Source organism: Barbatula barbatula, assembly GCF_947034865.1.
Source record: "Barbatula barbatula genome assembly, chromosome: 22".
In the NCBI taxonomy this organism is placed as follows: Eukaryota; Metazoa; Chordata; class Actinopteri; order Cypriniformes; family Nemacheilidae; genus Barbatula; species Barbatula barbatula.
The window spans coordinates 1336551-1349520 of record NC_136785.1 but is presented as its reverse complement, the minus strand read 5'-3'; the positions used below and the strand labels follow the sequence as shown (position 1 = coordinate 1349520).

The following is a 12970-nucleotide window of genomic DNA, read 5'->3' as shown; positions in this document are numbered from 1 at the left end:
TTAGTAGACAAACAAACATGTTTTTTTCGTGACAAAACTAACATTTTATTTAATAATTATTTTTTTGAAGTGGATGACTTTGACTCAATTATGAAGAAAGAGCAGCCAGTAAGAGCACAGAATAGATGTGAACTTTATTGTTTGTATTACTTTATTATATTATTGTTTAAAAAGCATCTCAGGGTGATACCTCAAGAAGCTGCTTCATAAAAAGGCAAGAAAACATTTCTGATGATAAAACGTTTTAATTTTAATTATTATTATTAAGTTACAAATGACCTATTCCCATAGTTCCCTTCATTTTATTGCATGATTTTGATGAGTGTGAGAAAAAAGTATTGACTTTAGTTAGTAAGTGTCCACATTTTGCCCCCATTGACTTTCCATAGTAGGAATACAAATTGGAAAGTGAACGGGGCAAATTTTCCAAGGTTTTTGTCTATTTGATACCATACATCTCGTGTTTTGTAGTTTAATTGAGTTTCTATTTCAGGTGTAAAATATCTTGTAACAATTATTAATCCATGAATACCTGGGCTTTAAGTGTTATGCGGCTCATAACCTCATTGTGATCAATAAGAGACAGTTCATCGATATCATCTGTCTCCTCATGACCGGATTCCTTCAGTCTGCGTTGAGAAAGAAAACATCACGCACGTTTACACAAACACCAAATATCTCCGATCTGAAATGCATCAACACAATCTTCATAGCGTTTACCTGTCCTTAGCTAATGCATCCTTGCTATTGGACGAGGGTATGTGAGGGGCGTGGTTTTCATCATCACAACAAACGGTGTCCTGTGTTTCCAGAAATAAGTCAGCAGCAAAAACACGCAAGCAAATACGAATAAAACGTGACGGCGTGTGACACTTACGGTGCGATGTGTGCTGTCGCCGTTGGGATGCGTGGACGCGTATAGATTCACATATTCCCCCTCGCCACCTTCATCAACACTTTCGCTCTACGGTAAGAGAAGAGAGACACGTCACGCTCAGTGGTGGAAAGAGTACTGGAAATCTGTAGTCATGTACAAGTACTCTTACATTGCTTCAACTGTGCTCGATTACAATGAATGAATAGCTTTCCTGTAGCTCAGTGGTGTTAACAACGATCCCATGGGATTGCATAAACTTAGAAACCAATGTATAGGATAATGCTATGTAAGTCGGATAATGGATAAAAGCGTCTGCCAAATGCGTAAATGTAAATGAATTATTAATAATAATGATTAATAATCAAGTTTGGAGATTACTTTGAACAAGACACACCTTTACCTTACTGATAAAGCAGATATATGGATACACCTCAGACAAAATAACAATTTAATGTGTTTAAACTGTTGCTCTGTCTGTCTGTCATGAGCTCAGTTTTCCAGTTCAAACCATTCAAGCAATTCTGACACCGTTTAATCGTGGCCCCATGATGCAGAAATGAATTAATAAAAGCCCACAATACACGCTGGATGTGGAGATCGTTTGAAACGGATAGAAGGGGCGGTCGCAGCGCTAAAAGATGGCGGACATGAACCGCACGCGGTATGTCAAACTAAGTCATATGTCTGTGTTTTGTTGGCAATCGGAGCGAACGTGCGTAATGTAAACGACTGGAAGGGATTAATGCGACGATGTGTTGTGTGCTCGTGCTGTAGTTCTGTTCCCCTGCCCGCCTCCAGCAGCTCGTCTTTAACAGGAAATAATCGTACAGCTGTATCTCTCTTTTAGAAATTTAAGAATGTCACTGCCAGAACTTATTTCGCTTTATTAAAAAGACAACATTTCAAATTCTAGTTTAGAAAACCAAAGTGTGTGAAATGTTTTTATTATTTATGCAGGTAAAAAATTCTCTCTAGATATGGCTCAGGTCTCTTCAAAGTTTATTGTTTTAACGCGTGTAAGGTTTAAATTATAAGTTGAATCACTTAGAAAAGTCGCAACGTGCAAATGATGCAAAATAATTGATCTTTTTCATCAAAAGTCTGAGCAACAGTAAAAGTGATGCATTCAAATAAACAGATGTTTATTAGCACCTAATGTACTATTGCTCTTTTATGACATATCTTTTTGTTTTACCCCGAACTTTTTGTAAGTCGCTTTGGATAAAAGCGTCTGCTAAATGACTAAATGTAAATGTAATGTTTACTCAATCAAAATAAAAAACATGCAGTTCTGTGCATGAACCACTAGATGGCACTGACGCACACACATTCCCATTTGAATATGCATCCCCAATATAACTTTCTTATTATATTTAAAGATGCTTTCTTCAGTCATGATGTGCACATACTGTGTAAGTGAAATAATATTTTCAGGTAAATCTTAAAAACCCCATCAATTCTACACATGTGTGTGTTTACTTTGGGGAAAGAAGTGCAGTATTTAACGACAATGTAAAAATAATAGTGTGTATGTCATCAAATGTGCATTTACCGCGGAGGTAAGCAGAGAGTCAGAGAGAGACGACTCGCAAGGAAGACAGACAGCCAGAGAGACCAGAGAGCTGGTCAAGGACCCGTTAGAGACACCACCACCATCCAAACCTCTGCTGGCATTGGTCAAGCCAACCAGGTCGGAACTCTGCGATCGGTTGAAGCAGGGGACAGAAAAGATGGAATCAAAAGATGAATTCAGTATTCGTTTGGTAGGAAAAGTGAAAAGATGAAAATTTAAAGAAGGGAAATTGATGATATTTTTAAGTGTGTGACAAATAATGAGACAGTGTTATTGTGCACTGTGTACACACAGCAACCACCTATAATGAAAACAACTCAATCATGTAATGTAACAAAGCTGTGTGTGTGTGTGTGTTTGTGTGGATAGACAGCGAGTCTAAACTTCCGGATGATTCTTAGAGGGATTACAGGACCTGCATAGACTTGCCCAAAACACCACTAACAAAATACCACATCAGCCCGTGCGTGCACACACACACACACACACACACACACAGACACACACATACCCCGACAAACATGGTTCAACATGTTTTCCTAGGAGAACGGGAAGAGTGTCCCTCATTCAATTCTGCCTGTGACATTCGGAAATGTAAGCATTCCACAGAGACTGAGAAAAGGGGGGTGAAGAAAACACACACACACACGCGCACACACACACACACACACACACACAAACACAAACACGCACACACACACATGCAAACACGCCCGCACACAAACACACACACGTCAGCTACTGACCGAAAGATATGCACACACGCACACACACATGCACACACACACACACACACGCACACACACACACACGCCCGCACACACACACACACACACACACGTCAGCTACTGACCGAAAGATATGCACACACGCACACACACATGCGCACACACACACACACACGCACACATGCACACTCCCACACACACACACACGTCAGCTACTGACCGAAAGATATGCACACACGCACACACACAAACACGCACACACATGCACACACATGCACACACACGCACACACACGCACACACACAGGCGCGCACACACACACAAACCATATTCCTTCTGCCTTGACCTCAGATGTCAGGGGTCAAGAGCGCAGAACATTCCACAACAATTCCCAGATGCCGTTACCATGACAAACGGACACTCGCTAAAACTCATCACCGCGGCAACCAAGAATAATGTCTCTCTGATGTCAGGCCTGTTGAACAGTTACTTTGACAACTAGATCATATTCAATACTAAGTAAAGTCAACATGTACACGTCTACTGTAAACGATTCATCTGTACATTAATATGATTGTAATCTTTAATGAAAATGTAATGACTCTGAAAACAAGAAATGTTGGCCATCTTATTAATTTCAACCCAAATGTACAAATGCTGTAATATATTTGAGTATTTATTATAGAAAATGTGTAGAGTTCTAGCTATATATAGCTATACAACGGTTTACTTCTGTTTTAGTATTACCTATAGGAGCAGGGGTTCTCAACCTTTTTGACTCAAAGGACACCCGTTGTATTCAACAATATTCATACCCCTCTCCCACTCACAAAACCTAAAATATCTTATTTACATTAACTGGAAAACATTTATTAATTATAAAATGTCCAAATCATAAGAAATATATACATTTGTTATGTTTTTTAATGTATTACATTGCTCATTTTGTCTCATTTTAAAACACTGGTCATCTTGAGGCCCCCTTGGAAGTACGCTGGGGCCCATTTGTGGGAACCACTGATCTATAGTATTTACTGTAGTATACTATACTATTTACTATAGTTAACAAGTAAATTGTAGTATGATGTACCATATTTTAGCATTTAATCCGCTTTTTAATATATACTATAGAATTCTGCAGTGAATTGATAAATAAATATTGATGTCCTGAACTTAAAGTCCATAGTGTTTCAAAAACTCTATTGTATCTAGGCCTACAGTCTTACTACAGTTTACAGTAGTGCTTACTATAAAGTGTACAACAGTATCTTTCACGGCGTAATGGATAAATCACAACCTGTTTTTAGTCGATTGTCCTGTTTAAATCAACGGTTTAAATTAAGGAGTTTTTATCGGTGTGACCACAACAAACGGAGCTCCAACATTCTTTAAAGCTGCATATTTATCTCATTTTCTAATGAATCTCACTTTTATAAGCACACACACGAGCGCAACAAATTTATGCCACTAAACCAAACAGTTTATACCACTAAAGCAAGTAAAAAACCATAGCCAGTACTGATCTAAGAACAGATTTCTCCCTTGTAAGTAAGAGTCATCACAGCAAAGACCCACAGAAAAGTGAAGATGTTGTATTAAGATTTTTAAGAGTCTTTTTATAAGCTCCGGACTTCAACGTTAAACCCAGATAAAGAGATAAACGAAGATTAGTTCAGCTTTAGAATTACATCAGCTTTGGTTCTGGTTCCAGAAAGCCACCAAATAAAACACAGATGATAAATAATCTCTATGCAGCATTTAAACATCAGTTTAATCTGTGATCAGACTAAACAATCATATGAACCGCACGCAAAAAAACCCACAACCAAACCAGAATGCAGCACATGAGAAAATCATGACTTGTGATAGATTGATTGTTGATCACATGATCTCTTCGCTCTGATTGGATGACACTCACCACAGGCGTGGTCATAGAGGAATGGCCACTGAGGAAGGAGTTAGACACTGATAGGCTAAGACCAAGAGCAGGCTCCGCCTCCTGAGGGTCAGCAGGAGGAGGAAGGGGTGAAAAAGATGATGACGAGGAGGAGGATGAAGAGGGAGAGGTGTGGGAAGCCTGGAGCGAAGAAGAGAAACAGAACAGGAGGAAACGAGAAGAAAAAAACAGATAAAAATACCATAGAAGTTGCATATCAAGAGATAAAAATATGAAAGAGGGCGAATAGTAAAAGTTAATTTAAAGACAACGTGAAATGTGTTGGACGTCTGTACCGTCACATTTATCCCATTTTCAATTTCAATTTGGTTATTTCATGTTGTTTTCAAACGAGGAAGAAGAAAGACAAGAATGAGCTTCGATATCTGTAACGGTTATGCTTGGATGAACCGGAAAGGAGAAAGAAATAAAGAAAGAGACAAAGAGAAAGAAGGTCATGTTGGCCTCCTCTAGTTTGACCTTTAACCTGAACCGACCCGCTCTATACTCAATGACGTCACGCGCAGGTCACTGGTAACACGTGTGTGATGCGACACGGTGACTCACCAGCTGTCTCTGTTTGGGTGGCAGGGCGGGCGGTGGCACGGTCTCGAGCACAGAATCCGAGCTGCTGTAAGAATCGTTAAATCCGTAAACCTCCTGAAAGCGTTTATTCCTCCTCTGCTCGTAAATACTCTCGTTCTGAGGCATCTGATAAAACACAGACGGCTGCGGCTCGGAGTAATCCTCAACAAACTGCATGTACTGCAGGACTGGAGAGAGAGAGAGAGACGCAGTTAAACACAATTGTACATTTGAACTGGAAATTTCTTTTTAAGAGTCCACACTTTCCGATCCACTCACGAACCCACACTTGCCCTTACTTTGCTTGCCCTTCTTCTCAGGCAGCGGTGGCGGGCTGTCGGGGTCGGTGGACAACGAGAGGTCATCCCTACCGTTGACCTGCGGTACAGGTGATCCCGGCGTCACCAGAGGGAAGGGCGGCGTCGGCTGCTCCTCTTCCGATAGGTTGTCGTAGTGGGACGGGAGGCGCTCGTAAAGAGTATAGGTCGACATAATTGGCACAGAACGGCGCTTTTTCTGCGGGAGGGCGGGGGGAAGCCTGCTATTGGCAGATCCTGGCCTTAGGGGCGGAGTCCAGTAATCCACAGAATGCTGATTGGTCACGGGAGCACTGAAGCGGGTGTGGGTGGGGCACTGGGCGGGGCTTAGAGACAGAGGTTCCACCTGGCATTCAGGGAGGGGGCTCAGACCGCTGCCCGGACACGTGGGAAACGGCAAGGGATCGGACACGGAGAGGTCCTGGTTGAGGAAGTCGTAATCAGGATCGTATCCCTCTGTAGAAGGACAATGACACACGTTGGTTACACAAACACACATTTGTCGTGAGACAAGCAGGTGACAATTGCACAGACAAAACTATTCATGAGAGTAAACGTATGATTTGTGCTGTGAATTATTGACCGTCAATCATCAAAATGGAAGGGAGAACGGATGAAATAAATGAGATGAGAATAAGCATTTACTTTAAGAAGAAAATCAATGAATTTCACTGTTTGTTTATCAGGACATTTAAGTACAACAAGCCATTTCTGTGTTGGGTTTGACGTCCAAAGATGTCTCGAGTGAATTAAAGAAACGTTTGTGTACCGAGTGTTTCACAGCTGGTGTTTCGTGAGCAGCGGCCGCTGTCTCGCTCCAGAGAGGAGAGCTGCTCGTCGGATTTGCTCAGTTTTCCCATACTGTTACAGGGAGAGAGACGGGGAGAATCCCCTCCGTACGACTGACTGCCACCTGAGAAACGCCTCTGGAGGAGATCCACATCAAACTCCTGCTGCTTCAACCCCCAAAAACAACACATGACATCATCACATCACAGGTAACATGTAAAATATTGCGCGCATTCAAATACAAAAAAACAAGTTGTTTAAGTAAAGAGAGTTAATCGTCAGTTTAATTTATTTGTATTAACATGTATAACTATGCAATTGAAAAATGAAATGCAGCGATTCCGACTTAACAAATATAACTTTACACTTAAAAAAACCAGAACGATTTTAGGATACAATGTCACACAAAAATCTGCCCCAAAATCTGAAAAAGATTAACACGTCCGGCCGCTCAAAACACACATTTTACAGAGTCAACCTTCCAATGACACACTTGTTGTCATCTCTGCATATGAATCAGGAATAGATGAAAGTTGTCATGATGTGATCAGGTGCCGTACCTGTCGGAGAGCTCTTGGAGACGGGCTGAGACCACATGAGACTCGACTCATCGGCGCTACCACGGCAACACGAGTGGGCGAGGGAACAGACTGACGCTTCTTCGGTGGCAGAGCGGGCGGGCTATGGGCACAGCGTGCATAGATATGCAAATGAGTTGACAAGTATGACATAAACAATGCAACAAGGTCAAATGAAACGAGCACAAACACAGTAAGTGGACACACACACACACACACGATAGCAAGAGCAGCTGTTGAATGTGTGGGTGATGAGTTAAGTTCTAAGGTTTCTCTGACAGTTCTTTACACTTCAATGAAGCTTTGCCAGGTTACCATGGAAACAAAGGAATGATGGCATCTCCAGTGGGCGGGATTAAAGCGGGAAGCATCGCTTGACATAAATCCCGAAGGAATAAAGATTCATGTTGGAATTTCTATCAGAACTTGAAACCAATTTAACAAGATATTCCCTTGAGAATAATGTAGAAAACGTTGAAGAAACAAAAAATATTATCTATTTTTATCCTCTGCTTGTAGAAAGTGCTACGGCAATGTTTACTTGTTTTATAAGAATACGTATATTATATTCTTTATATACCTCTAACAAACAACCTGTTATAAAAGTGCCATTAGCATGTGTGGTACTTTAAAACAAGCTTAAACAACTAAATATCCATATCAATATTTTGAATAAAGCACCCTTTAAGATGTCAAACTTTGACAGAAATCCAATCTGGAATCCTGTTCACATTCCCTCTGGATTTATTAACTAGGGGTCATACAGTATCTGTCATGCAAATCCACTTCACTCTTTATTCTGATTGGCCGTCGCTTTGCCACACAATCACATGCAGGTTGCTGTGTCCAGCCAAAGGGTGCAACCGTGTCGTGTCACAATAAACACGCGTGTCCACTACTGGCTAACGTACATTTCCGTCGCCGTGGCCCTCCGCTGCCCGGCCACAGGATCAGAGGACAACTGCATCCTGATCCTGACCCCAAGACGACCAAACAATACACGAACCCAGAGAAAGAAGATCAGGACAGACAAATGATTACAGAAAAAACACAGATGATGTGAATGAAGGACAGACGCAAGAGATGAAGGGAGAGAAACTGTCAAGTCAACGCTTTTTACACACTGTGACAGATCGTACAGTACATAGATCAGAGCGGCATACATCACTGAGGAAGTGACGGATGCGATCAAGTTTGTTCATTAAACTGTTGTGTAACTCATGACAAAACACAGTCAATTGCAACAGACCGTATCCCAGACGTTCCCTTTGTGAAAGGGTTTATGTGGTAGTTTCACATAATCCACAGACAGAAAAGTCAAAAGTTCTGCTTTAGAAAATGAGTGCCGTCACATGAGCGTGTTTGTGTGTCGGATGTGTTCTCATCCATATATTTATAGACAAAGATATTTCAGCTCTAAAAAGCAGAACAACTGTTTTAAGAATGAATTAAACACATCACCACCACAAAATTAACTCAATCACACTATTCACTGCCTAGTGCACAATACAAGATTCTCAGAGTATACAATACTATACACACTTACAAGTATACACTCCAATTAATGGTCATAGAATACACTGTTGTTACACACTAACTACTGCACACTGTTATAGACTGACAAACTAGTGCTCAATGTAACAGACACGCTGACTAGTGCACACTGTAACATACTGACAAACTAGTGCACACTGTAACAGACACGCTAACTAGTGCACACTGTAACAGACACGCTAACTAGTGCACACTGTAACAGACACGCTGACTAGTGCACACTCTAACATACTGACAAACTAGTGCTCAATGTAACAGACACGCTGACTAGTGCACACTGTAACATACTGACTGTGGTGAGGAAGGCGGGACGAGAGCCGTGACGCGGGGCCGGTGGCGTGAGTGATAAGTGGAAGCAGCTGTGCGCGCACCGGTCCCGCATCTTATCACGGAGGAGATTGGGAGCTTAAAAGGATGTTCGGCAGGACTGTTGACGAGAGAGGACCGGGCCCGGACATATGTTTAGTGTGTGTATGTTTTATGGCCGGCAGTCTACCGTGAGGTGGCTGTCGGTCAGTTACGTTATTGTTTATTTAATTAAAGTTTTATTATTGAATGTTCGCCGGTTCCCGCCTCCTTCCTTCCCTTCTACGAACATTGCTACACTGACAAACTAGTGCACACTGTAACAGACACGCTAACTAGTGCACACTGTAACATACTGACAAACTAGTGCACACTGTAACATACTGACAAACTAGTGCACACTGTAACAGACACGCTAACTAGTGCACACTGTAACAGACACGCTGACTAGTGCACACTGTAACAGACACACTGACTAGTACACACTGTAACATACTGACAAACTAGTGCACACTGTAACAGACACGCTAACTAGTGCACACTGTAACAGACACGCTGACTAGTGCACACTGTAACAGACACGCTAACTAGTGCACACTGTAACATACTGACAAACTAGTGCACACTGTAACATACTGACAAACTAGTGCACACTGTAACAGACACGCTAACTAGTGCACACTGTAACAGACACGCTGACTAGTGCACACTCTAACATACTGACAAACTAGTGCTCAATGTAACAGACACGCTGACTAGTGCACACTGTAACATACTGACTGTGGTGAGGAAGGCGGGACGAGAGCCGTGACGCGGGGCCGGTGGCGTGAGTGATAAGTGGAAGCAGCTGTGCGCGCACCGGTCCCGCATCTTATCACGGAGGAGATTGGGAGCTTAAAAGGATGTTCGGCAGGACTGTTGACGAGAGAGGACCGGGCCCGGACATATGTTTAGTGTGTGTATGTTTTATGGCCGGCAGTCTACCGTGAGGTGGCTGTCGGTCAGTTACGTTATTGTTTATTTAATTAAAGTTTTATTATTGAATGTTCGCCGGTTCCCGCCTCCTTCCTTCCCTTCTACGAACATTGCTACACTGACAAACTAGTGCACACTGTAACAGACACGCTAACTAGTGCACACTGTAACATACTGACAAACTAGTGCACACTGTAACATACTGACAAACTAGTGCACACTGTAACAGACACGCTAACTATTGCACACTGTAACATACTGACAAACTAGTGCTCAATGTAACAGACACGCTGACTAGTGCACACTGTAACATACTGACAAACTAGTGCACACTGTAACAGACACGCTAACTAGTGCACACTGTAACATACTGACAAACAAGTGCACACTGTAACAGACACGCTAACTATTGCACACTGTAACATACTGACAAACTAGTGCACACTGTAACAGACACGCTAACTATTGCACACTGTAACATACTGACAAACTAGTGCACACTGTAACAGACACGCTAACTAGTGCACACTGTAACAGACACGCTGACTAGTGCACACTGTAACATACTGACAAACTAGTGCACACTGTAACAGACACGCTGACTATTGCACACTGTAACATACTGACAAACTAGTGCACACTGTAACAGACACGCTAACTAGTGCACACTGTAACATACTGACAAACTAGTGCACACTGTAACAGACACGCTGACTAGTGCACACTGTAACATACTGACAAACTAGTGCACACTGTAACAGACACGCTGACTAGTGCACACTGTAACAGACACACTGACTAGTACACACTGTAACAGACACACTGACTAGTACACACTGTAACAGACACGCTGACTAGTGCACACTGTAACATACTGACAAACTAGTGCACACTGTAACAGACACGCTGACTAGTGCACACTGTAACATACTGACAAACTAGTGCACACTGTAACAGACACGCTAACTAGTGCACACTGTAACAGACACGCTGACTAGTGCACACTGTAACAGACACGCTAACTAGTGCACACTCTAACATACTGACAAACTATTGCACACTGTAACAGACACGCTGACTAGTGCACACTGTAACAGACACGCTGACTAGTGCACACTGTAACAGACACGCTAACTAGTGCACACTCTAACATACTGACAAACTATTGCACACTGTAACAGACACGCTAACTAGTGCACACTGTAACATACTGACAAACTAGTGCACACTGTAACAGACACGCTAACTAGTGCACACTGTAACATACTGACAAACTAGTGCACACTGTAACAGACACGCTGACTAGCGCACACTGTAACAGACACGCTGACTAGTGCACACTGTAACATACTGACAAACTATTGCACACTGTAACAGACACGCTAACTAGTGCACACTGTAACAGACACGCTGACTAGTGCACACTGTAACAGACACGCTAACTAGTGCACACTGTAACATACTGACAAACTAGTGCACACTGTAACAGACACGCTGACTAGTGCACACTGTAACAGACACGCTAACTAGTGCACACTGTAACATACTGACAAACTAGTGCACACTGTAACAGACACGCTGACTAGCGCACACTGTAACAGACACGCTGACTAGTGCACACTGTAACATACTGACAAACTATTGCACACTGTAACAGACACGCTAACTAGTGCACACTGTAACAGACACGCTGACTAGTGCACACTGTAACAGACACGCTAACTAGTGCACACTGTAACAGACACGCTGACTAGTGCACACTGTAACAGACACGCTGACTAGTGCACACTGTAACAGACACGCTGACTAGTGCACACTGTAACAGACATTCTAACTACTGCACATTCTAAAAGACTCCCTAACTAGTAGACACTATAACAGATACTCAGAGTATACACCATTGCACATACTGACTACTGCACACTAACTAAACTAGTGCACTGTCTAAAAGATGCTTAAAAGTATACACTATTGCACAAACAAACTAGTGCACACTATAACAGATCCCCAGAGTATGCGCTACTTCACACAATAGTTTATGCACACTGAAAAAAAGCCCCGCAAAGAATACTTGACATTCACAGTAGTGCTCCTTATTCTAGAGGACCCTCAGCATCCTACACAAAAATGTTTAACTTACTCTGTGGGCTGTAAAGTAAACATTGAGGTACATTGAATTGTGACAAAACTGAAAAGATAAAAACAGCATACTTCTCACAAATGTGAAGTATAACAAAGCACACTACGAGCGAAATGAAGCACACTAAGCTTGATGTGTAAATGTAGTGTAAGCCTTTAGAAACAAAAGTGTTTCGTAGCCACTCCCTCTCACCTGTGCTCGGCTAGTTTCGCTCCGGGTAGAGGTGGTTTGGGCGGAGCTACCTCCTCCTCTGACATGTCAGTCAAGCTGTCGGTGGGTGTGACTATAGGCGTGGTCTTACTCAGGATCGCCTTCTCTCGTTCTGTTAAAGGATTTTCACACACACTGAAATACAGAAAGCAAGAGAGAGAGAGGTCATGACGTCATCAATTTAACACAGATAAATAAATATCAGGTTTTATGACGGTACCTCTCTGCTTTGGCCACAGGGGGCACAGGTTTGCTCGGGGATGTCGGGGACGGTTGCTCTTGTTTCTCTATAGTGAGTTTCACCAGCTCCTGTTACACACACACAACGGTTATAAATATTCCTTTGTTGTTTTAACCTTGTCACAAATGCAATTGTCAGCCCCTGACCTTCACTCCATCCAG

At 42.3% G+C, this 12970-nt stretch overlaps 1 protein-coding gene across 4 annotated transcripts in view; it reads right to left on the bottom strand.

Annotated features, from left to right (window-relative positions):
* Positions 1-12970, bottom strand: part of rapgef1b (Rap guanine nucleotide exchange factor (GEF) 1b) — a 34474-nt gene that overhangs the window by 5396 nt on the left and 16108 nt on the right. Inside the window, exons 4-15 of one of the 4 annotated variants that reach the window (XM_079485947.1) lie at positions 12956-12970; positions 12789-12877; positions 12551-12703; positions 7366-7486; positions 6786-6972; positions 5999-6472; positions 5682-5887; positions 5097-5255; positions 2430-2576; positions 878-964; positions 721-800; positions 533-629 (exon numbers count right to left, since the gene is read on the bottom strand). The exon at positions 12956-12970 is cut by the window's right edge and continues 142 nt beyond it. In XM_079485947.1, the coding sequence (XP_079342073.1) occupies positions 533-629; positions 721-800; positions 878-964; positions 2430-2576; positions 5097-5255; positions 5682-5887; positions 5999-6472; positions 6786-6972; positions 7366-7486; positions 12551-12703; positions 12789-12877; positions 12956-12970 (1815 nt within the window). The remainder of the gene's footprint in view (positions 1-532; positions 630-720; positions 801-877; positions 965-2429; positions 2577-5096; positions 5256-5681; positions 5888-5998; positions 6473-6785; positions 6973-7365; positions 7487-12550; positions 12704-12788; positions 12878-12955) is intronic. The other 3 variants (XM_079485944.1, XM_079485945.1, XM_079485946.1) reach the window with 3 other exon arrangements.